Here is a 25,799-nt window from a genome sequence, read left to right on the forward strand (position 1 = left end):
GCCCATACCTCTAAAAACCGAATAATTAATGGTCACTGTTAATCGGTTATTTTTAAACAATTTACAATCGAAAATTAAATATTAAGCAACTTTTCAGTAAGTTCATCCATATTATATTGTATTGTTTTTTTTTTAATAATTTTGTCTGAATATTTTATCGTTTGTCACAGGCTTTTAATAGATTAGTGTATAATACATCCAATTGGAAAGAGTAATGTAGGCCTTATATACCAATACGTTTGTCAATGGTAAACAGGGAGGGATTTTATATTTAAAAAAATAAAAAGTTTCGTTCTGAATGATATGATATCTAAGCATTTTAAAATTTGTTTATTATTGTAAAAGGTGTATAGTTAGTAGTATCTGATTTGTTCGATATTTTAAAAGCAGGTGTTACTTCCCGTCTTTACCAAACATTAGGGATAAACTTAAGTTAAAGCGGAGGGTAAAGGATTTATTTAAAATAGGAGTATAAAATTTTAAGTAACTTTGATTTGATAGAATTTAAGATATTACCAATTTGAAAAGTTATTAAACTAATCAAAAGTTGCAATCTAATAACCCGAATATTTCAAGAGCACATCAAAAAAAATTAAAAATTACAAAAAAATATGTTTTTGAGGTTTAAGTCGTAGAACAAAATAAATGACGCACTTTTGGCCTTCTACATGTTGGTGAGTTAAAATTGATAATACAATGTCTTAATTACCGTTTCAACAATATTTTGCAGGCAAACATTATTTTATATGTAAAAATTTTCTACCCATCTCTCTCTTGTCATTTGCCTTGTAAGAATGGTCTTTCTAGCGTTATTTAATACCATTTTAGTGAATTTAACAAAACTTGATTTTCTCAAAGGCTCTACAAAATTCTGAATATTTTATATACTCATATAACAACTTTATTTATTTTAGTTTAACTTTTCCGCTATTTCCTGTAAAACCTCGATGGCAATATATATAAACAAATGTAATATGTACGGATGTACTATTGTATCTTATAGAAATGACCAAAATTCTACTAAATTATAAAACATGTTCGAAAATTAAAGCTAAAAAAGTATACTTCCGAATACCCCTTTGCTGTCCAGGCTCCGTTGCTCAATTCAAAATTGATGACTTAGGCATGGTTCTCTAACCTACTGACTTTTAATCCAGGTTAAAATAAGAAGTAAATACTCTAAATATACAGTTAATTGACTGATACTCTGTATTTTAAGTTTTTATTTCTGATTTTAACCGGAACCCTCTGCTCTTTATTAAGTTCCTCTATATACTCCCAATTAATGCCCTGTACTTACCGGACACCGTAGTAATATTTGAAAATATGTTGCTTTTGTGCTTATCTGTATTTTTTTGTTTAAGTACTATATTTTATTTTTATTTATTTTTTCGGGGTTTGCTACTAAGTTTTGTCTATATTTTGAGATTATACTTGGAGACGATTTATAACCTATAAGGTTATAAAAAAAATTAAGCTGTATAAAATAATAAAATATTTTATATGAAAAAACTAAATATATTCTCATATTTCTTTTTTTTTCTATTTTGTATTAATAACATAGTGTGTTTTTTTTTAATTTTAAAGTTAAAAAAAGTTCATATATCACGCACAGTTTCTATACTTTTTAATTTTTCAAAGAATAATCGGTTTTATCAGTTAACGAATGTTTCTTAAAATTAATTTTAAAATGTGTTAAGCATTTTGTTTGTTTATTCTTATTTCTACGATTCCTGATCCTATATTATTTTTAAAAAATCTTCTTAAAGTATAAAACATTTCCCAAATTTTATCCGAAACTAAAAATATCCAAACTTACCACCTAGGACCACGACTACCCCCGCCTGCAAAATGACCAACCCCCAAAGCAAAGCACCACTAACGCGCGAACTACCTCCCATCGCATTATATTACTATCGGCAAATGTACACCACTACCAGTTAGAAAGAAGTCAAACGCGGATGGGTACCGGCGAAGAACTGAAAGAGGCATCATAATACCCATGCACCATGCTCTTTGACCAAAGTGGCTGGTGGTTCCGTACCATCCCGAGAAGAATAAGATTATGGTGACCTCCGGATGTGTGCGTGTGTGTGTCCCAGGGCGTGGGTGATACCATCGACGCGGTATATGCATACAACGAGATAAGCTAGAGAGATAAGACGATGTAAGATATTACATATGTTTGTAATTTACGGATGTAAGTTGGTTAGGTGATAATGTTACTGTTTTAAAATTATATTTGGATGGGTTTTTCATCATCTGTAAAATATCATGTCCAAATAGCAAATACATTTAAGCAGTGTTATAAGAATTTTTTTCAGCATATTAGAGTTTATATTATTTTTATTGGACCAAAGGGAAATTAAATAAAATTTCTTTTATCACTAGAGAGCGTTTTCTTTATTGCTTTAAGGTTGCCAGTAATGTACAGTACTTAAACGCAATTAAAATGAATCAACATGTTGACGTATTTCATACACAGTACCGTAAATCTGTTAATGTTTGGGCTGGTATCGTGGAAAATAAAGTATAAGAGCCATACTTTTTCGAAGAAAACTTAACAGGACAACGCTATTTGAATTTTCTTCAAAAAGATCTTATCCCTGCTTTGACTGCCCTATACCCAGATGAACAAGATCCTGCTGTCCCGACAGATAATTTGTGGTTTCAGTAAGACATCGCACCGCCACATTTCTTTCGAGATGGCCGTAATTACGTGGATACAGTGCTCCCAGGAAGGTGGATAGGCCAATAGAGTGGTCGGCCAGGTCACCAGATCTAAATCCCTGCGACTATTTTCTATGGGGGTACCTGAAAAGTAAAGTTTATATTGAAAAGCCAAACAACGTAGAAGATTTTACAAATAGAATTAGATATATATATCATCCGAAATAATTGATAGTGTTTTACATAAGTTTGTAAGCTGTGTTGCTTTCTGCCAAGAAGTAAATGGGGATCAGTTTGAACACTTGATACATTAATAAGAGTTTTCACAGTTTATAACATCTTATCCTCCATTTTATCTTAATTTGCAAATAGACGTACTTACTTGCTTTCTTCTTGGTTAAATGGTTGGTTTAATACATGGTCACCAGCCAACAATAAAAAAACACGAATGAATGGAATTTTGCTCTGTATAAAAATTCTCAGAGATAAGGTGACTCGTAAGGTGCACTTTAATAATAATGTTTGGTCGTCTTTTTTTCGATAACTGTTGACTTTAGGTATAGGACATGATGCATGAAACAAACGTAGAATTCCACGCAAAATTCAAAGATGAAATAAAAAAAACTTTCATCTGAAAAAATGAAGTTGATGGTCGTAATTTATTCTTGAGCAACCCTGTATATACAAACTTCATGTACAAAAATGCACAACTTGAAATAAAAATCCATGGGTCAGAGGGTTTTTTTTTCGAACTCACCCCTGAATTTTAAATGAATTTAGACATAACTTTTGAGATGCACTGTATTTTTAACCTAGCTTTTCACTCTGTATTTCATCTATCTTAACTTCTCTTCAGTCTTTTCCTGCTCACACATCATAAAAGTTGATATAATTTTAAAGAGGCGTTTACCTTGACTTTACAATGAATTCATGCTTAACTCTTAATGTAAATACTCCTGTTTGTTGGCAAAACTACATTTGTTAATTTGACTTCGAAGTGAAATTAAATGTAGGTAGTACGTATAGCTCTTTAGTTGGGACTGGTCCTTTTGATTACGTCAGTGCTTTTAATAAAATAAAATAACACATTGCTGAAAAATAAAATCGCCTAATAAAGCAATTAGTTAAATTATATTGTAAAAAATAGACTTATTAAATTTATATTACCACAGGGTTTCTTAATTATAACACTCACTAAATAAATCAAAAAGATTTGTTCTCTAAAATTATTTGTTAGACCGCACTTCCTTTTTTATTAGATTAACAATACGTTTTTTTTGTGGGAACTCAATAGCAATGTCCAAAGATACTTGGGAATAAACTTTTTGGTGAACAGACTTTTTTTGGTATATTTTCAATTATTCTAATTATGATGTCATAGAACCTGATTGTGTGGTAATATAAGACAAAAGAAACAGGCAAATTTTAATTTTTTGTTCACATGACGCAAAATACTTTCAAAAAAACATTTTAATTGGCAAAAGCTTTACATTTAGTTACACTTTCCACAACAAGAAAATAAATACAATTTTATCTGGATTGGAAATTGTTTTATTATAACCAGACTTACCCAACTCAAACAATTTAGCAATTTTTATTTAAGTTATTTCATTGAAAACAATTTTTTTCTAAATATGCTAAACATGACGAGCTTGTAATTACTTCAGCTGATGTAAGCTTTCACCCTATGTTCGACATTTTTTTAGTAGCTTTGGAAAAAGTTTCAAGAATCATATCGCTGACTTATGATCTGCCACTGCCAGGTCGATTTCATTGCTATTGCTACGGAAACAAAATTGATTTTATAAAATTAAATGTACTAATTTAATCACAAATTTAATCATACTTGTAACTTTATCATAATACTGTGCGCTTTGACTCAAATACGTCTGTAGTTTGTGGTTGAGCCTACTCTAGTGTGACTGGAGGCTTGATCTAAAGCACTTTCAGCTGGTAAAATTTTTATTGTATAATCTTCAGCAGAATTTATTGAAATCGTTCACGAATAATCCATAATTGATATATTAAATACGGGCGAAACTTTATCGGTTTTTAAGTTCTGGACTTTGTTGATTAAATGCGAAAGAAGTAATTTTGCTCTAACTTGATCAACTATCTTCATGAGTAAAGTATGCATTCAGGATTAGAAAATCAGCTGTCATTTATTGTTAAAACTTGATAAAATGCTTTAACTAATTCTGTCTGTTCTGGTATATTGTTTTTCTTTTGGTCTATTGGAGCGTATAATTACTTATGACTTAATAACTTATGACTTATAAACTTAACTTAGACCTGTAAATTTGTATGCAGGAATTGCTCAAGCTAATGATTTTGTGCTATATCAGCTATCACAAAAGCATCTTTTTTGTATTTTGACTCGCAACGAACATCAAAATTGTACGTTTATTTATCAGTAAATTTGTTTCAATCAAGAAAACTGTGTAATATTGAAATACGCAATAGATAGATATCAATAGTTCTTGGATGGGTTTACTGTAGTATAACTGGAGGTTTGATCTGTATCACTTTTAGCCGGCATTAGATTCAACAGAATTCGAAAAATGGTCCACAAAGAATCCATAATTGATATATTAAATATGGACGTAACTTTAAAAGAACTAGAGTTTTACTGAATACATAAAATCATGAAATTGGGAGTTTTTTTTAACTTTTCTTACTCATTGCGTTCTCTATTTTGAATATCAAATATTTCTGACCATATGTCTCAGTTCAATGTTTAAATCTTGAGAGAGTTGGAGCATCTTTTTTTCTCTTGCATATTATGATCATTTTTTCACTGAAAAAAGAAGTCTAAGAAATGCTCTGATTTTGTTATCCCTTTCTATTTTTTTATTTTCAAGAGGTTGAAAATAGGGAAATATAAATAAAATGGGAATGACCTCCAATCCATATTAGTTGTCAATAAACGCCCTTAATAACTGTCTTTAGCGACCTCTGTAATTCAGTGACAATATTAATGCAGTAAAGCACCCAAACAAATGTCAACATGTTGGTTAGGTAGAATACTATAATCTTTACTGTTGTTGGTGGAACGGTACTACCATAAATATCTTTCACCATTTTATCATTAAAATACTATGAAATGAAATTAGTAGTAATACTGTGGTATAAAAATGATACAAGATGATGAAAATAATACAAGATGTTATATTCCTTTAACTAGATCAACATTCATGAGTATATTCTACGTTCAGGATCAATAGAGATTCAGTGGTCATTTATTGTTAAAATTTGGTAAAATGCTTTAAGCAATGCTTTCTATTATAGTAAATCTGTTTTAGCAAATTGTCCTTCCTTTGGCCTATTGGAGCGTATAACAATTTATTGTAAAATAATATTTTTACGTAGTGCAGAAGTTTACATTTTTATGCAGGAATTGCTGAATTGACTGTGTAAAAGATTTAAGAAGCTTTTTCTGTGTTATAACGCCTTCTACAATAAGCATATGGTTTCTATTTTGACTCCAGTTTATTCGGTGTGTAAGTGTCAACCAGTTAACAGATCTAATTTAGTTTATAGTTGCGATTTCCTTTCTAATATGGGAAGAATCCCTGAACTATGGTTTCCTGAATGATTTTTTGACTGCCTTAGTAAATTCAATTACCGTGATTTTGCCTTTTGAAATTGGTTTTCTATTAGTCCCATATACCTATAAAATTTCCTTAAATATTTCAGAGATGGAATATCTCTTTATTCTTTTTTTTTTCACTATTATTGAAAGCTTTTAGATAGATTACCTCTATATTTTATAGATTACCCTTAGATTTTCTCGTGGTATTTTTCATAAAGAATGTAGTGGTGACCATCTGCCTCGTACTTTTAGTTTTTTCTTTACTTATTGCGTTCTTTATTTTTCGTGGATCTCTCGGTGTCGACTTTGCATCTTAAATATTTCTAATCTATATATATAAAAGAGTTTATCCTGACTCATCATCGCAGAGCCCAAACTACAATAGCTAGAAACGTGATTACATTATTAAAGCATTATAATGTAGGCACCGGATAAGAACGGATTTTTCGAAATTCCATTGATAAGGGGTAAAAAATGGGAAAATTGTTACCCGTGACCTGGAGAACTAAGGGGCGTGGCTTCGGAGTTTGAACGTAGACTGCCCGCACCAACGAGTCGCAGGCATCAACTTAAGAAAAAAAAAATTAACTGCAACAATGTTTTTTTATAATGTAGGCCCCGGATACGAACGAACTTTTTGAAATTCCACCGATAAGGGTGTTTCCGCGGACGAAGTCCCGGGTACCAGGCTTGTACTATATGTCTCAGTACATATTTTTTGGCGAAGATAGAGAAATATAAATAACATAAGAATGACGTCCAATCCATATTAGTTGTCAACAAACAATAACTGAGCCACATAGATCATTGCACAATTTATCTCAAGATACATGTGGTCAAATATTTACAATAAAGAATTTGAAAAAAAAATTATAAACTTGTTCATCATGCACTGACCTTATGCAATGTTTTCCTCTAGCGACCTCTGTAATTCAGACAAAATTAAAGACATCTACAAACAAATGTCAACATGTTGGTAAGGTAAAATACTATAATCTTTACTGTTGTGGGTGGAACGGTACTACCATGAATATATCTTTCACCATTTTATCATTAAAATACTATAAAATAAAATTAGTAGTAATACCATGGTATACATATGACGTAATATTGTAGTACCAAAGGGAACCAGATTAATTTAATATTCTGTAGTTTTGCGGTAAATATTGAAATAGTTTTACTTTTACACTATTTCTGAGCCTTTCCGAGAAAAATAGGTGTAAATGTTTACCAGTTGACATATTATACTGACTAGGCAAATAATTATATTCAGAGATATTCTCGCAATATTTAGGTATGAAAACCGTTTTTTATTTGGATGAGAGTTTTCCTAAAAAAGTTTTCCTAAAAAATTCTAGAAATTTAATAGGTTTTTACAAAATATTCTAATCTATCTATGAAATATTATTTAGACACTTTAGTTATATTGATCATTTTAATCGGTTTGATTTATTATCACAAGTTATTTAAAAATTCCTAGAAAATTCGGCAAAATTCGCATTGCCAGAATGATTAGCAACCTAAGTTCGCTTCTAGGGTAGTCGGTTTTATCTATTTTTAACTAAGTCTTAAAATCATACACTTATCCTAAGTGATGGAAAAAAAGAGAAGTAATTCATTTATATAAGGAAGGCTTGAGGCACGATATGAAAAGCTATCATCCTATTTTAATACATAATGCTGTTTTGACATTTTTTATTTATTCGTTTATTAATTATAATTAATCAATATCGGTTTTTCCCGCAAAAATTAAATATTTGAAATTTAATTATATTTACACGATTTATTCATTGATACATTCTTATATACTTTCTTATTCAATGTAACTTACATTGATATAAAAGAAACTCTTGACAACATAAAGCTCAATGTGATTATAAAAGCTTTAAATAAAATAGGGTTACCAAATCCAGAACTTAGATAAGTACCTCTGGAGTTCTACACGGCTCATATCCTGAACCACTTTTATTTATAGTAGCAAGAAATAGCTTATGCAAGGTAATTAAAAATTCTAAAATACTTCCTTTTGCAGATGATTTTAAAATATTTATTAAAATTGTCAAGCGCATGATTACGATAATTTGCAGGAGGATCTAGGTAAATTTCATGAGTTTTGCTAAAAGTGGGTTATAGTAAAGGTTAAAGTATTATAAGCTCTCCTAGTACTAAGTCTAATAGTACCAAAGCTGTAATCTGACCTTTATCTTAAGCCTTAATAATATCATCCAATTCAATCAAGTATCAACTATTTTATTCCCCACTATTTTTATTTCCCATCAGGATTCTCTTTAGCTTGATACTATAAATTACTGATAAGTGCAAAATTTTTGCATGAATGCTATATAATCATCTGACCATAAGTAAGTACAACTGAAAGCGTGTGACTACTATTGAAAAATAACATTAAATAAATATAACTTATCGGATATTCGGTTTTTATTTCTCTGTAATGTTGTAGAAAATTTATTGTTTCCATTATTAATACATATTTACAGGAAAATATTTCAAAACCGTTTATCGATAAAATGAGCAAAAGCTGGAGAGGAAAAAAATTATAAATTAGCGGAATGCGGATGGATGACTGATCAGTAACCATCAGTAATTTTTCTGAATTACAATTATCCAACATAATAATTAAAGCTTAGAACATGAGATAATAGTCTAGTCAAGAAAAAGAAAAATCTAAAAAAGGGATTAAAGATGTAGGATATATAGATACGGATAGGCGCATTGATTTAGATCAATAAAGAACAATGCTCAGATATAAGAGGAAATTCGATTTTAACTCCCGTAGCTTATGATAAAATCTAACCATGCAGTGCAAGACCATAAGGATATTGAGATTAACCCTCAGACCCTAAAGAGTTACAGACATATTGCATTGACTTTAAATTTAGGGTACCGTGGATAGCCAAGCAGGCTGTAATGTATATCTTCTGAAGTACTTGTGCCACACTGAGATTTACATATCAAAGACTAATAATAGCCTTGGAAAAGCAAATAAGCACACGTAATTGCTGCTAATACTCCCCAATGATGTCTTCTAAATTTGTTTCTTCTGTCCAACACCAACGGCACTCCTGGTTGTCTGCAATACCTAGGTTGCTAGTAACCAGTACGTGCTAAAACGCACTACTAGCGGGATTTTATAACATAGACAGAAGGCCCAAATATATGTGCCTTAGCCTGTCTCATGCCAGCTGCTTCTGTTCATATCCAAAGTATCTTGCTGATAATGCATTTATTTGTAATACCCGATAAGTAAAGACTATATTTTTTTAGTATAAGAGAAATTGAAATATCACTCTCTTCTTGATAAAACACGAATTTTATCTGGCGTGAATCACAATACAATTTTGCATCGTTTATAATTTCAAAAAACTTAGATGTTACTGTAGAAGCTAAGTTTTTTATATTTTTTTCTAATATTAAGTATTTCTTATAATTAAAAATTACCATATTGTAAATGCCTAAAATGTTTTATGAATAGGGATGCTAGACCAGGAACTAATTTCAAAACAATTAATTCCAAAACTCAGGAAGTGATGAAAAAGTGCCTGATATGAAACGGAAAATTACTTTGAATATTTTAAACTGAAAAACAATTTCCATTGCTAAGAAAACATCAGAAATGACTCCCGTGGCGGAGAAAACATGAAACATGTCCTTATTCAAAATTTCTATCTGAAATGTTTACAATAATCTCAGCAGAGGTCATACATGTATCATCAATAGTAACTTCAGTAAACGTTTGGAATGCTTTTAGGGTCTGAAAAAAGTAAAAGACAAAAGCATAAAACATAACAAGAAAAAAAGAAAAAAACAAGACGCACAATACACGTTAACAAATGCCGAGGAATGCTTAAAAAATAATGAAAAAGTATTTTTAGACGCTTTTGATGGTTTTAGACCATAAAGGTAAAATTACAAAACAAATCACAGTACTAACTAAAAAAATAGGGGTCGTCTACAAAGAAAACTCGCCGCGAAAATCTTAAGGCATCAACCGGTCACAATGCGTCTTTCTAATTAAATTGTTATAAAAGTAGCAATGATGATGAAATACATTCCGGTAAAATTTATCAATTTAATGGCGTATTTTTTGCAATGGCTACAGTTTTGTAGTCCTTGTGCCAATAGTCGTCGATCTACAAAATATACTGTTACTTAATATGGAAGATTTATTCAGCCCTATAGATTGTCACTTTTGGAACATCTGCCTTACTATATTTATCAATATGCAATCCCTCTTATCTTAGGTTGGCTTTTATGTTAAAATAGAAACGTCCCTTCTCTTGATACCTCACAAAACACAAGAGGGATGGAAATTCTTATTGCAACTGGTGCATTTCACCAAGTCCGATTTTCCTTTTTTGCAATAATGACATTTATGGAGCCCACCTAAAATATTGTTGATTAATATAAATCTGTGATATAAAGGGCAACTTTGACGAATAAGGATTTTCTGCCCTTTTTACTACCAACAAAAATTTTGCCAAAAACGAGGAGAAAAGGGTTCCGAAATTCAAAGGTAAAAATAAGGATAAATATATAGCAAAATATATGTGCGATAAGTGACTGAGAAGGACAGATCATTAAATTAATTGTGTTGAAAACGGAGGCTGTCATATGCAAGTTTAATTATATTTTTTCTTACGAGTGCCATATTGAATTATTAGCTCTTTTTCTGATGTAGATCTTAGGGAAACTTAGGGATTATATGTCAGTAAATACTCATCACCTTCATATGAAACTGAGATCAATAGAATAATTACATATATTTTTAAAATACTTAGATCTTTGTTAATCATTTGACAGTACCAATATTTTTTCTATCCATTAAAAACCTATTCTGTAAACTAAAATTCTAAAACGGTTCTAACTACAGGCAAACTTGTAAGAACCTTCTTTATAAAAAAATTAATAAGCTTCCATAACAAAACTAAAATTAATAAAAGTTATGAATATTATTTTCTTTAATCCACTGAAAAGCTACTTAATTACTCCAAAACTGTTCTATTCACAGGGAAACTTATAAGGTTTTCATAAGGAAATTGATTAGATTTCATAGAAAACTGAATTACTGAGCTGTTAAAATATTTAGATTTTTGTAAGGCTTTTGACAGTATCAGCATTTTTTTTCAATTCATTGAAATACTATTTAAGAACAAAGCGACTGTTTTTCTAAGGAAATTTGGAAAGGTGTATTTGCTATAGATATTAAATTAAAATTGCAATAATAATTAATAATTCACTGATGTTCTTTTTATTGCAATGTTTATCGTCGTACCAAGGTGATTTTTGTTAGTATTGTCTCATTTGATAACTTACTTCAAAATAAGAACTGCTAATGATGGTAATACTGATATTTTGCTTTTTCCTTTCAGTTCGGTTTTAGATAAAAATTCCATAATACATAAAATTGACTGGTTAATTTCGTTTTATTTATTTTTTTTGTTCCATTAATTAATTGATGTTGCATTATTCAGTTTCATATTCTGTTAATTTTCTTTTAATTAGTTTTCCTTATTAATTATTACTTTGGTGCATTTTTCCAGACCAAACCTCATATGGATGTCCTCTATTAAATTCTTTCATAAGTGTGACAACAACTTATACACAACAACTGTGTAAACTCTTATTCTTTTTTTACTAGTACCTTAAGATCGGGACAAATTTGTGTATTACTTTTGTACGATTTAATGTTTTCTCTTCCCACTTCTGTTTAAGATTTTTTCTAAAAATATCTTTTGAGAGCTTCTTGGAAGACAAAATTTTTGAAGAATCGATGTAAATGGCACATAGATCAACAATATACAGTATGCAGATGACACAGTCCTGATAGCAGATCATATAAATGACCTCCCGGCTAAAAGGCTCCTGGACATAGTTGGAGTGCACGACTCACTTATGGAAATTCATATCAACATAAAAAAAGACAAAATTTCTAGTAATTATTTTCAAAGTAGATAAGAATGCGAAAAACTCTCATACGATAGTGAAGACAAAAATCGGGTAAAAAGGTGTAGCTATAGATGGTCTTCAGACGTAGAAATCAAATGCCGGATAGAAAAAACGAGAGAACTAATTCATTAGGTTTAAAAACGTCTTGACGAAATCTGACATTTACTTTAATGTTATTTCTGGTGCGTATTGTTGTGTATTGACGTATTATCATAAAAAGCAACGAAGAAATTTTGAGCATGACAGGAAAAGAACGCGAATTACTGGGAATGATAAAATGCAGAAAAGCAGCTTATCCAGGAGATGTACAAAAAGTACCAGCTATTTATTAATGGATCTATTGCTCCGACTATTATTAGAAGAAAAAATAGAGGAAAGAATAGGTTTAGGCAGAAAAAGGACGTCGTGATTCCAAAATATCAAACATTCAACAGGAAAATTAATTCACGCCATCAGAGATAAAGAAAATTGGTAAGAAGTGACATCTATTAATGGTTGCAACGGACGAAGAAGAAGAAGTATCATCAGGAACGTTAGCATTAATCTGTAACATTAACTGTTTAAATTAACCACAAGATGTATATACGCTGATTTCCGAATTCCTACATTATATTTTGAAAATATTGCGGAAAAACTGTTTCTGGGTCTAAAAATTTTATGAAAATCCAAATATTACTTACAGATAACGTTTTATCAGCGGATCAGTGGATGTAAGGCACGTTTTATTTGATCTACTTTTATATGTGGGTACCTACATATATGCGAAAAAAAAACGATAAAATATAGATAAATAGAAGGCATTATATATCTAAATTTAAAGTAAATCTTACACAAGCTTTACACATATAAACGTCAAATAAAATTTAGGCAAGGAACAAGATAAAAGTCCAGCTGAAAAATGATAAAATGCAGATATCGCGAAATGTTATAAAGAGTGGTGGTAGTACCCGTACATTTAGATTGCGTTAAATAATAATCAAGCAATTCATAAAACTTTTTGTTGATTAGTGCGGTGCCGGCATTCGATCAAACAACGATCACGTACGGTACGCGACAATTGTGAAAGTTTCGCGTTACTTATTACATACAATACAAAATCGGACTGCTCGTGGTACCGTCGTGATTATTATTTACATTTGGCCGTTAAAGGTGTTTTGTATTGTAGTGGTTCTTATTTATCACAAATACAGTTTTGATGCAGTTTTAATTTGGTTATTGCAACAGAAAAATGCTTGAAGATTTATCATTCTAACGCCTTAATATTCTCAACAAGGTAATTATCACGTACCTCGATGTTTAATTTCAAGTTCATGTAATATTAGAGATGTAACGAATTGTATACACACGAGCATTGAGTTGTTAATTTGCAGTTTTTTTTTTATTAAATTCTACATATGCTTGTGAGTAATTTGAATTGGGATTGAGATGATAGACCTCGTATTGTTGGAAAAAATCACATTTTGCGTATAGCGTCGTTGTTATTTCGTCTCTATCTTCTAAATTATTATCTGAAAATAATATTTACAAAAACGATACAATTTTAACAAAATAGTTTATTTATGTTTTTTTTTCACTTATTTCTTTTCAATATTTTCGCCAAATTTTCATATCTTCTTAACATTTTTAAGGTAATATGACTTATATTCCTGGGCGTCAAAATTAATCATATTTTGCTATTTTCACGTAATTTCTAGTCACATAGACTTTGCAGCCAAGAATGGGTTACTAAATTACAAAATTAAGTTTTTTAAAAAATCTTTATATTCCATTTAACCAAACCTAGTTCCTACCCCTGCCCCGAAATTGAAAAGAATATAAACTTGTAAAATGTAACAATTTAAAAATTGGATTTTTTATTAATATTTATTGAGTATTTTATTATGTATTAAGCATTCATATCTTAAATTTCTTTTAGTAAATTCCATAAATAGGTTTGTATTTTTTACTTAAAATGTTAAACTGGTTAAATGTTAAAATGAACATTTTTTAATAAATAAATTTTTCAAAATTTGTCTCGTTATATCTGTGCTGGTAATCAGTAAGAATTTTCTTTTTGCAGAATTTCTTTTCGTTCTTTTTCAGAAAACAATCGTATTTCCAAAACAAATAAATAAATAAAATTGTATGTATTTATTTAAGGTATTTATGTAAGCATCTTGATAGATTAAGCATTGCGATATTCCTAGACTTGTCAAAGGAATTTTACACGGTTTCACTTGGAATATTGTTAAAGATACTTGAGTATTAGGGTATAAGAGGTGCTGTATTAAAATATTTTTTTTTATGAAATATCTCTCTCAAAGAATACAATACACCAAATAAATAACATTTTAAGTAAACCTGCACTTGGCAGGATAGGAGTCCTGAGGGTCACTGTTCTAGGTTCTATAGTGTGTACCCTATTTATAAATAAATTCAATAATTTATCTTAAGGTTTAGGGTAAAATTATGTCGTATGCTAAAGATACCATGTTGATATCTTGTGGACCAACATGGTCAACCACAAAATACAAACATCAACAAGACCTAATTAAAATAAAAAACTTTCTTCATACTCTGAAACTTTCTTTAGATGCCAAAAAAATAAAAATATAAAGCCTTTTCAATATCAGTGAACCAATTAAACAAGATTGTCTCATTATTACTATATAGTTGTATATAATATTTAAGAAAATATAACAAAATATTGTAATAAACGTCATAAAAAAAATAAGACTCTTATCATTATGAGTGATAACTCAAATTATTTTCTACAAATTTGAAGACTATACAGGTGCATGAAGTCATTGACCTACAGACTCTAATATATAAATTACTGCCTGCTATTCAGACATTCATAAAAATTATAAAATATAAACATATAAATAAATTGGTAAAAACAATCACAAATGAAATTAGGAATAATATTAACAAACTTTAACCACTGCCAAAGTTAAATCGAGGCCACCATTCTGCTGTCTTTCTATCACCTACAAGTATTATATAAAAAAAATAAAATATTTATAATTGTATTCTTATTATTTATAACAAATAAAATAATTAATAATATAATATATTATGATTAAACCACAAGGGTAATTGCCTGGTTATACTTAAGAGGGATGATTACATAGAGAAGGTTTTGGATTTTTTGGGTTCGGGTGACTTTGTTAATGTAAACAAAGATCCCACTAGCTCTTTTTCTCCAAGGTTAAACAAACCCTTGATAGGTGTAATCTGACTTTAGAATTTTTTCATACTAGGAAAGAAAAATTATACCCTATGAATCCCAGAACTCGTTTCCTCTATTGCCTTCCTAAAATTTATAAACCCAATCTCCCTATTAGGCCAGTAGTATCGTTTGTAAACTCACCTTGTTACAACTTGTCAGCCTGGTTAAATACCACACTCAGAGATGTAACTGGTTTCAGAATTACTTATTCCACAAAAAATTCAGTAGAGTTGCCAAATTTTTTAAAAAATATCTGCATACCAGAGGGTTCAAAACTAATTTCTCTGGACGTTAAGAACTTATTTCCAAGCATTCCACCTGGTGATTGCCTTGATCTAGTCAGGTCCCTTTTGCTTAAATCACCGCTTGACAGATTTATTGTTGATGATCTTTTAACACTCCTCAAGCTAGTACTTGATCAGAATTTTTTCGTTTTCAACAACAGGTTTTTTAGACAAGTTACTGGACTAGCAATGGGGCCTTTCTCCTCTTCTCAGTGAGATTTGTATGCACCATTTGGAGAAAAGGATTGTCAATAGGAAGTTTGGTGCTTTTCTCACTGTATATAGAAGATACGTGGATGATATTTTTGTGGTATGGAATGGAAATGATCTAGAATTGGCGGATTTCCTCATTTCTATAAACTCTCTTCACGCAAATATCTCGTTTACCATTGAAGAAGAAAGAGATGGAAAGTTACCTTTTCTTGATGTGCTTATTTTAAAAAATACCAACAAACTTGAATTTGAGATCTACCGGAAACCCACCACTACGGACAATGTCATCCAATACTCCTCAAACTCCCCTTATTCCTACAAATTTGCCTCTTTTAATTCCCTTTTCTTTCGCCTATTTAACATCCTCCTTTCTAGAGAAGCTTTCCTTGATGAACTAAATATAATTAAACATATTGCTTTTAATAATGGTTTTCCACTTGATATAATTAATTGCCTTTATTCTAAATTTACTTACAACTTAATCCATCTTAATAATGAAAATAGTCACCTTTTTAGATCAATGTCATTTTTTGGTAATATTTCTTTTCAGCTTGCAAAGTTTTTCAAGTCTACAAATCTTACAATTGCTTTTAAAACTACAAACAGTTTAAAAAGTCAGCTAGTTAGTACAATAGATAAGGCAGATTTCTTTTCAAAATCAGGGGTATATTCATTAAGATGTAATGACTGTAATGCTATTTACATAGGGCAATCGGGGAGAAAAATTTCCACCAGAATAAAGGAACATACAAGTTTGGTGGACATGTATAGGGATACTGACATGATCGAAACTAAATCGGCGTTTGCAAATCATTTATTGGCCTCCTCACGTGGTTTTTCTTTAACTCAGGGAGCGGATATTTTGCATGAGTGCTCAAAAGGCAAAAAACTGGAAAGTCTTTTCCTTTTCGATTTTAGCTATTTTTAGTTTTTATTGTTAAGATTGTTTACTTATATTCACACTTATTAGTATAGTTCGGATTGTTCCCCATTAGGGTGAAGTGAAAATGGCCGATTTTTTTTATTTGTGAGATATGGCGATGCCTATATTTGAAAAAGTTGCCTTTTCAAACCGCTGATTACTTCGCAAAATCTGGGATTGGTGTGACCTTATCTTTGGCTGCCCAACGAGGCATGAATATTTAAAAAAAAATCAAAATCAAATTTCTATGCAGCTCTTCGCTTATTTCCTTTTAAAATTTTATTGAAACTACTTTTTTAAAAGAAAATAACCCAGAACTCACCACTATATTATATGCTCATAATTTTTTTAGTTCTCTAAATCTTTATAATATTGACTTTTTGTTTCAAATATTGGCAATGCGGCTCTAGAAGCTATTTTGGACCTTATATAACCATTACGTGCATCAAAGCCACAGACTGCAGTTGATGCTTCAGTTACCAATTTGACGCAGCGTTCCACTGCTTGTGAATGGCATGGAAACTTTAAAATGTCAATTTCACTTGGAACTTCTAAGATCATTTCCATAAGGCTGCTATCGGAAATCGACACTGTAAGGGGAGGCTCGGTAATTGTTACCGACTGCCAATCAATTAGATCAATGTAGTCTGTGGCCTTGAAATTTAATAAGGGTACCTTAAACTCACGTACTTTTAGTCCTAATGGCTTGTGTTTACATTTTAGCAGTCTTCTTAAACCTAATTCTCTTACCGCCTTTCTACTATCAGAGAGCATAGCTAACAACATGTTTTCTGGGTGAGCGAAGTACCCGTTTCTTTGAATGACAGGATCAATAATATTTCTAATTTCTTCTGGTAAGAATCAGGATTTTTGAATAATTCCAAAAACATGTTTGCTGCCATGCCTACAGGAAGGTTTAGATTTTATTTCAAACCATGAAACAGCATACACTTTCATAATATATTGCGTTAAAATTTTAAGATTTGTTGATGGATTTTCGGTACCAACATATAATCTCAAAATTCCATTGGCTGTAGTTAACCACCTGGAATGATTCAGTATTGCTGGTCGGTACTTAGTTCACTTGGAGTAATTGCAGGCAAAGTAGTTTCGATTTTTTCAAACTTTTTAACAGGCATTTTTTCACAGTTTTCCAAATGTTTTCCTATTTCGCCGCTATATCCTTTAGGCCCAATAGTACCGCCGTCCAAATTTTGCAGTAAATGACGCGCAAAGGAAGTTCGTTTGCATGTAATAAACAAACGAACCATTGTAAAGGTCGTCTAAGAGAAACTTCAATTTGTCTCAATATTCTATTTTTTACACCAGTATTGACTACTGTACCATCACATCCAATAGAAAAGTTTAGAAAGATCCATATTTTTCTCTAGGAATTCTAAAATGCTTTTTTTGATATTGGTCGAATGACCAGAAGTTGGAGTTACATGACCTAAATACGTGGATCCTGGTTCCGTTACTAGTACAATATGCTCTTCTATTATGGTTTTTCTTAAACATGTATTTTCGCCTTTGACTTGAATTATTGTTTGGTCTTTCCGTCCATCAAAATATAAACCATATAATGGAAATGATATTTCCTTATCTTTTCTTTTTAGGTCACTACGCGCTTTTGTTCTCTCTCTTCTTATTTTGCTTCGATCGACGATCTTGGAGGGGTCTTCTTTGGTTAAAATTTCCATATCTGTTAGAGCTGTATTTACAATAATTGCGGCAGATCTATCGGATACGCCTGTTCTATCGCAAGCTTGCGCTAAGCTTGGAAGTTTTAGTCTCATTTGAGAAGTTGAGGGGCAGCTTTCTTCTATAGAACTTTCGCTATTTGCCTGGAAATATTCTTTTTCTATAATTTTATTGGAAGAAGAAGGTACTTCCGACTGGTAGCTGTTTCAGTTTCTTTCAAGAGATGTCGTTGTTTTCTTTCTTCCTCCTTAGTTTTACGCTCTAATTTTTTTTGGATTATTTTACTAACCTTGGCGTCAACATTGCCAATTGCCATTTTTTGAGTGGTTCGCTGATCTAACAGAAAATCCCGTTCAGCTACAGGCACTTTGGTCTTGCAGGCACATTTTTTAAAATCTTTATATAAAATCTTTAGATAAAAGACCCGCGTAATATAAAAAGCCAATTTTCAAGGTCATTTGGGCAGCCAAGGGTGACGTCGTAGAAATCTGAAATTTTGCACACCAATTTGTAATAACAAAACGCAACTTTTCCGCATATAGGCATTTTAAGTTTAAAAAAATTTTTTTTTCGCTCCACCCTATTCCCCATGTTTGATCATGTTACTTGGTGGCCTATGGGTTAGACGCGCACCTGTGAATCTAAAGGTTGCTGGATCGTTCCCCACTGGTGACATTTTACATTTTTACTTTTTTATTTTTTTAAGCATACATTTTTATCTATGGTGGGAATTGTTAACTTAACCTAGCTTTTCTTTTGTTGTTAGTTGTAATGTGATCTGTTCAGGTCTAAGTAATGAGTTTTATAAGCGTTCTTTTTGTGAAAAATATCTTAATGTATTTTTTAGGCCTGATGATGCTCCTATAGGAGCGGAACACATGTAGCTTTAAAAAAAAAATTATATGGATTGGATGAGACCGTGACTTTGTGTTCTTACCTTTGTTTCGTTTATTGTATGTCGATCAAAATATTACCCCTGCACCTTTTTAAAAATACCCGTATTTTTTTTTATATATATAAGCATAATTTATTAACCACAATTGTTAACTTCTGTAAGTGAATAAACTCTTATTTTTTTTAATTTAAACTTAATGCACGTTATATGGAATTATATATTTTATAGGAATTCATATAATTACTTACTTGTATCACATCTAGGTGCATCTAGGTGCCACTTTTTAATTATTTTTGCTCAGCAAAAACTTAAGTCTTCTTGGCAAAATGAGATTTACTTTTAATACATCACACATTAATAAACTTTGGAAAAACTGAAAGGCATTTGTAAGATTTCAAAAACTAAACATTTGCACTAATTAATCTAATTTTAGTTCTGTTAAACAGAGATTATATTTTGCTTCTCATAATTGAGAAACAAAAGTGCCTTAATAGAGGGGCTTGTTTCATTAATTTTTAAATGTATGTCAAAAGTTTAAATACCAATAGAAGTTTTATTTAAATTTTTCCACACATTGTTTTCTTTTTCTTTATTTCTTAATAATTAATATTTAATATTTTAGTTTTCTTGCATCAATATTTCAATTAATTTCCTGGGAGCAAAATTTTGAAAATAATTGGTTGTTATATCTATTTCATATTGCTTCTAGCCCTGTACACTTTAGTTAACACTATATAATAACATATAACATATATTGTTTAATTTTAATAATATTATGCTTTCAACTATTGTAAAATAAAGAAATATAGGAAAATATATTTAATTAAATAAAATATAATAATTATTGGGTAAAAATCAAATAAAAAAATATTTTCTTATGTTTCTTTAAAATATATATTTAATATATCTTTAAAATTATATATTTTAAAATATTTCTTTCTCGTCTTTTAATTATTTTTTTCAAATTTCTTCGCGCTTTTTTCAAAATGGAGTAAGTTTGTTGCGGTTATCAAACAAACTTAAATGGAAAACATAGATGGAAAAAATAAAAGTAATTTTAGTTCCTTTAATTTAAAAATTTAATTTAAATTTTAAATAGACTTTAATGTTTTTAATTGCGTTTAATACAGATAATAACGAAAGAATAAGAAAGACAAAATAACGCACTTTTTAAGGGAATATTAAATGAAGCTTTATTTATTTATTAAAGTAATTATTAATTCCAGTTAAAAGCTACAAACTTACATAACAATTATTTTTTTGTAAAGTTGTGTTAACCTCATTTCTGCATCATTTCATACTTTGTGAATTATTTAACTTTGCAACTTTTATTTAAACTTAAATTTCAAATAATTTGTATCTAGTTTTGGGTATTTTTAATAGGGGACATAAGTGTAAAATTAAAGTAAGATGAATTATTTTTTTAATTTATTTTCTCTTCAATATTTTATTCTTTAATTCACTTGGTTTCTTAACAGTCTCATACATTTTTATTATTTAATATATTTAATAGAGCACGTAACTGTAAAATTAAAATAAGATTTTTTTTTGATATTGTATCCATAAATCACTTTGTTCCTTTAGGGTCTTATACATTTTTGTTATTCAATGAATTCAATAGTGAAGTCGGTATTTTTCATTTAAATTATTTGAATTATTTTTTAATAATAAACCTTGTTTTCGACATTCTTTATCGGTTCTATACCCTTTTAATAAAAAAGGATACATTCAAACTTGGTAACAATCATGTATACAATTATTAAAATATTTTTGTTTTTTGATAACTTTCTTGATCCTTATTCAATACATCGGGCTGAAAGAGTTATTTATGCAGATGACACCAATTGTGAAAATAATGAACGCATAGTCTGACATGAAAAATTTTATCATAAATTAGCAACAATCCAGTTTTATAATATTCAAAATAAATTCTTATTTCAGAAAAACTAAACAAAACCCCTTTTTTATGTATTTTCTTTAAATTAAAAAAATCAGCTGATCAAATCATATAAATGATTGAAATATGCTGATTGCAAGTAATCCCCCCTATACCTTTGTACATTAAGTAAAATTTTCCAGATCATCTTAAGGAATGTTGTAGCATATAACACAGTATAAGTACCTGCAAATAAGATAAACTTTACACACCTTTACCAATAAATTATATACTCATATTATCTTTTCCTTTTTGCAGTTTAAAAATGGTGTCAAGCAACTCGACCAGATCAAATACTCTCCAAGTAGTTATCGTCACAAGTCTCGAGCCCACAATGGCACAATAAAATTACTCAAACAAAAACACCATCAACGTTCTAATTTAATAAACAAATTGCACTAGTCGACCAATCTTTCAATTAAGCTTTTAAAAAAAAAATGTCTTCGGTACATGCCCAACAGCAGCAGCCCCCCGCGTCAGTCAATCTGCAGTTTAACGCGAATAGTAAGTCGGCCAAGATGTCGGATGATAGGACGTCATCAGGGAACGGTCGGGTACCCAAACGGACTTTAAATTTGAAAAGTGAGGTGGAAACGGTGCCGGAGGAGGAGGATTCTTGCGGGGAGGGAAGCTGTGAAACTCAAGGTAAGATTGAGAATATTATCTCTTTCTAGTAGTCTGGTCTTGCATGTTTGATTGAAAATGAAATTCTGTTAATGTATTTTCATGGTCTGATAGTGATTCCCAGTTTTCATTGCCAAATTTTTTTACTCAGAATTTTTTAACTGGTCTTGGAACATTAACCCTTATAGAAAATTCTTAATACTTAATCCTGGCAAAATATTAAGGTCTTGTTAATATTCTATCTAGTCACTAATCCTTATCTGACGAGCTCATATTAGCTGTTTTTAGTCGTTGTTGGACGATTTCTCAAAGTTTGCAAGTACAAAAATCGATCCTGTGCCGCTGTAATTACCATTGGACGGCCTTAACCTAGACGTCTGGCGAATGTTAGAATATCCCTTCACCTTCTAAAGACCCCACTTATTGACGATTGGGCAATATATAGAATTGTGCAATTATTCCTTGATTAAATCTCTCACCGGACAAGGTACTAACTTTGACCTGGACGTCCCAATTCAACACACACTTCACTTAGTTCACAGTGAGATATTTCACAGAAACTGAGATACTTCATTCTTCAATAACTGCACGCACTGTAAGAACTGAAATCATGTTATAGTCTATTTCAAATAGGTAGAGAGTAATAAAACTTTATTAAGTATGCAAAAGGGGTACAAGGTGGCCCTCCAATAATGTATGCCATTTTCATAGTTAGTATTGCGAAATTAATTCTTTTTGCAGAATGCAAGTAGTACCACCCAGGTTTGTCTGGTTTTGGGGTAGGTTTGTGAATTTTTTCTATTATTATTTATCGGATAAACACTGAAAATGATACGACAAAGATGTGTAGGCAAAATAAATTAACAAACTCTTTAGGAATGCGACTAGTAGATTTATTATTAGAACTAATTTTCGTTGGAGTAAACTGTATATATATGTCTGTATGTTAATCTATGTTACATTTAAAAATCGTGAATGTTAGAATATCCCTTTTCACCGGATATAAATATAATTATAAGATAAATAGCTCACCAGACAACGTAATAACAGTTTGCGCTTCAGGTTCCCTATATCAGACTTGTATGTGGTCTATTTCATCATAGTTCATATTGTTAATATTCATACCATAACAATTTCTACTAAAGTTAAATACTCTACAAATACTCTACTAGTCAAACTGTGGTCAATTGTTCAGTCAAAAAGAAAAAATGTGTAAACTTTGATGAAGAGCAGCACCTATACTCGTATATCAAGAGACGAGGCTGAAGAAATCCGGACAGCAAACATAAGTTATGTTAATAATAAGTGTTAAAAATGTAAAACCTTGAGCACTTAGAACCTATAATTTGATAATGCTATTGTCGTAATGAAAAGGATTGACTACAATCAGAAGGTTAAAGGATCTTAACCTTCTAACTTACCAGTTATTGAATATTAAAAGCTAATCCAACACAATCTAGGCATAATGAAAACATTAGGCCTATTAAGCCAAAGATCATTATTAAATAAGAAGCTCAACTCCACAAGTCTCTCAGACATCCGAAAATATACAATGCTAAGGTAGCTTTAAGAACCTTCGTTACTGCTCCTGGTTGTCCAACTTATAGCCTAGTAAAACACCTAACTGTAGTTTTACTGCTACAGCCATATATAGGAAACATAGAATTTTACATGTGACTGACTCATATGTATATAAAGAGTGTGAGAACATAAAACTTCCACGTGGTATCATTATTTACCAAAATTGTTCTATTGTAGAGTCCTTGGATCTAGTTTTTGAGTTTTGCATAGAATATTGCCGATCTGTTTTATACAGACTGCTAAAAGGGAAAGTTAATTTTTATGAAATGGAAATTTCTCTGAACAGATTAGTCCGGTAAGAGCCGACCTCATTATAGAAAGTTTCAAGAAAAAGATAATCATCTGATCATCCTATTATCCCTTATAAATCTTTAGTATAGTAGCGTTACATAAAAAGTACGTTTGGAATCATTGAAAAAATAAGCTTGAACAATTTTTTTTGAAGTATTTGTACTTTCCAACACCTGAACGAAAAAATCCAACATTTCAAAAAGACCTTTTAGTGTCTCAGATACCGGGTGTTTCAGAACTATGGGATCAAACTTCTGGGGGTTGTTCAGTGCAACTGAAGAATCCATTTGAGTATAGGAGCCCATGTCCGGAAATGCGTCACTACGCCACTACGGCCCTAAGACGCGTTAAAATTTCTAAAAAACATTAATAGGATAGGATCTGCTGAATTTATTTTTACTTTTTGTACATGATACCATAACAACAATTGTTTAAAATCAATGCTTATCAATGTCAATTCTCAATGTCATGTTTAAAAATTTTATAGTTTACAATTTTTAAACATTTATTGCTAATGGATAACTTTACCAATCAAGAATTGGCGGATATGCATTTGGCATACGGAGCAACAAACTGCAATGCTCGAGCAGCATCGCGGTTGTATCATGAACAAGGTATGACTGCAGCCGATTATCATGCTAGAGTTCAATTTTGTCGATGGCTTCTGGATCACATCATTGCACAACCAAATTTTTTACGATATGTTTTGTGGACCGATGAAGCCTTTTTCACAAGAGGTATTTTTAATAGTAGGAATAGCCATGTTTGCACGAAGAAAATCCTTATGCAATTTTTCCAAGAAAACATCAGAATCATTGGTCTGCCAATGTATGGGCAGGCATTGTTGATGATTATTTAATTGGGCCATACCTTCTACCGGAACGGTTAACAGGACCTGTTTATCTGCGTTTCTTGGAGGAAGTTCTCCCAAAACCCCTTGAAAATGTTCCACTAAACGTTAGACAGCAAATGTGGTTTCAGCATGATGGAGCGCTGGGTCACTTTGCTGTACAAGTACGCGAGTATTTGGCTCAGTGGTTTGGGCACCGTTGGATTGCCAAAGGTGGAGCAGTTTCTTGGCCTCCTAGGTCACCCGATTTAACGTCGCTCGATTTTTTCTTGTGGGGACATGTAAAGTCTTTAGTCTACGAAACTCCAGTAGAATCAGAGCTAGACTTAATTGGACGAATAACAGCAGCATTTGAAATCATTCAAAACAAGGATCAAATTTTTAGTGTAGGCCGCCGAAATCATGTGCGGCGTTTAAATCGGTGTATTGAGGTTGGAGGAAGACATTTTGAACAATTGTTGTGATGGTATTATATACAAAAGGTAAAAATAAATGCATCGGATCCTATTTAGGTAATTAATATTTTTTCTAAATTTAAACGCGTCTTAAGGCCGTAGTGGCGTAGTGACACATTTCCGGACATGGGTTGCTATACTCAAATGGATTTTACTGTTGCACTGAACAACCCCTAGAAGTTTGATCCCATAGTTCTGAAACACCCTGTATATGCTTTCTGAAATGCCCTGCGATCAGTCAAAAATAACGGAAATCCACCGTCAGCTGCCGAAATTCATCGCTTATCATGTTCAGAAGTTTAAGTTTATATAATAAACACAAAGAAATCCATGGAGGCTCTAGGATCAAGAATTTCGACAGGTTCTGCAGATTTGTACAAATCAGTAATAGCGGAGCAAAAAAACAAATTTCAGTACATGCAGATGGACATTTCAATAGGAAAACAGAAACATTGAATCTTATCATAATAGGTTTGTTCTAGCAATATATTTTTGGATGGCTTAACACCAGTTTATTGTACTGCTTTATTGCGCATGTTCAATCCGCAAACTGGTAAACGGTTTTTTGCTAGAACGCTTTTACGTCGGGAAAATCAACGGCAAATTTCAT

The 25,799-nt window shown here is 31.1% G+C and overlaps 2 protein-coding genes across 4 annotated transcripts in view; one reads left to right on the plus strand and one right to left on the minus strand.

Annotated features, from left to right (window-relative positions):
- LOC126746079 (uncharacterized) overlaps positions 1–13,120 on the minus strand; it is a 60,153-nt gene extending 47,033 nt beyond the window's left edge. Inside the window, exons 1-2 of one of the 3 annotated variants that reach the window (XM_050454181.1) lie at positions 12,907–13,120; positions 1,820–2,149 (exon numbers count right to left, since the gene is read on the minus strand). In XM_050454181.1, the coding sequence (XP_050310138.1) occupies positions 1,820–1,901 (82 nt within the window). In that variant the 5' untranslated portion in view covers positions 1,902–2,149; positions 12,907–13,120. The remainder of the gene's footprint in view (positions 1–1,819; positions 2,150–12,906) is intronic. The other 2 variants (XM_050454180.1, XM_050454182.1) reach the window with 2 other exon arrangements.
- Positions 13,121–13,164: 44 nt separating this feature from the next.
- Positions 13,165–25,799, plus strand: part of LOC126746081 (sodium- and chloride-dependent GABA transporter ine-like) — a 75,587-nt gene continuing 62,952 nt past the window's right edge. Inside the window, exons 1-2 of the mRNA XM_050454183.1 lie at positions 13,165–13,499; positions 21,647–22,033. Of these exons, the coding sequence (XP_050310140.1) occupies positions 21,826–22,033 (208 nt within the window). The 5' untranslated portion in view covers positions 13,165–13,499; positions 21,647–21,825. The remainder of the gene's footprint in view (positions 13,500–21,646; positions 22,034–25,799) is intronic.

Source organism: Anthonomus grandis, chromosome 17 (assembly GCF_022605725.1).
Source record: "Anthonomus grandis grandis chromosome 17, icAntGran1.3, whole genome shotgun sequence".
Taxonomy (NCBI): domain Eukaryota; kingdom Metazoa; phylum Arthropoda; class Insecta; order Coleoptera; family Curculionidae; genus Anthonomus; species Anthonomus grandis.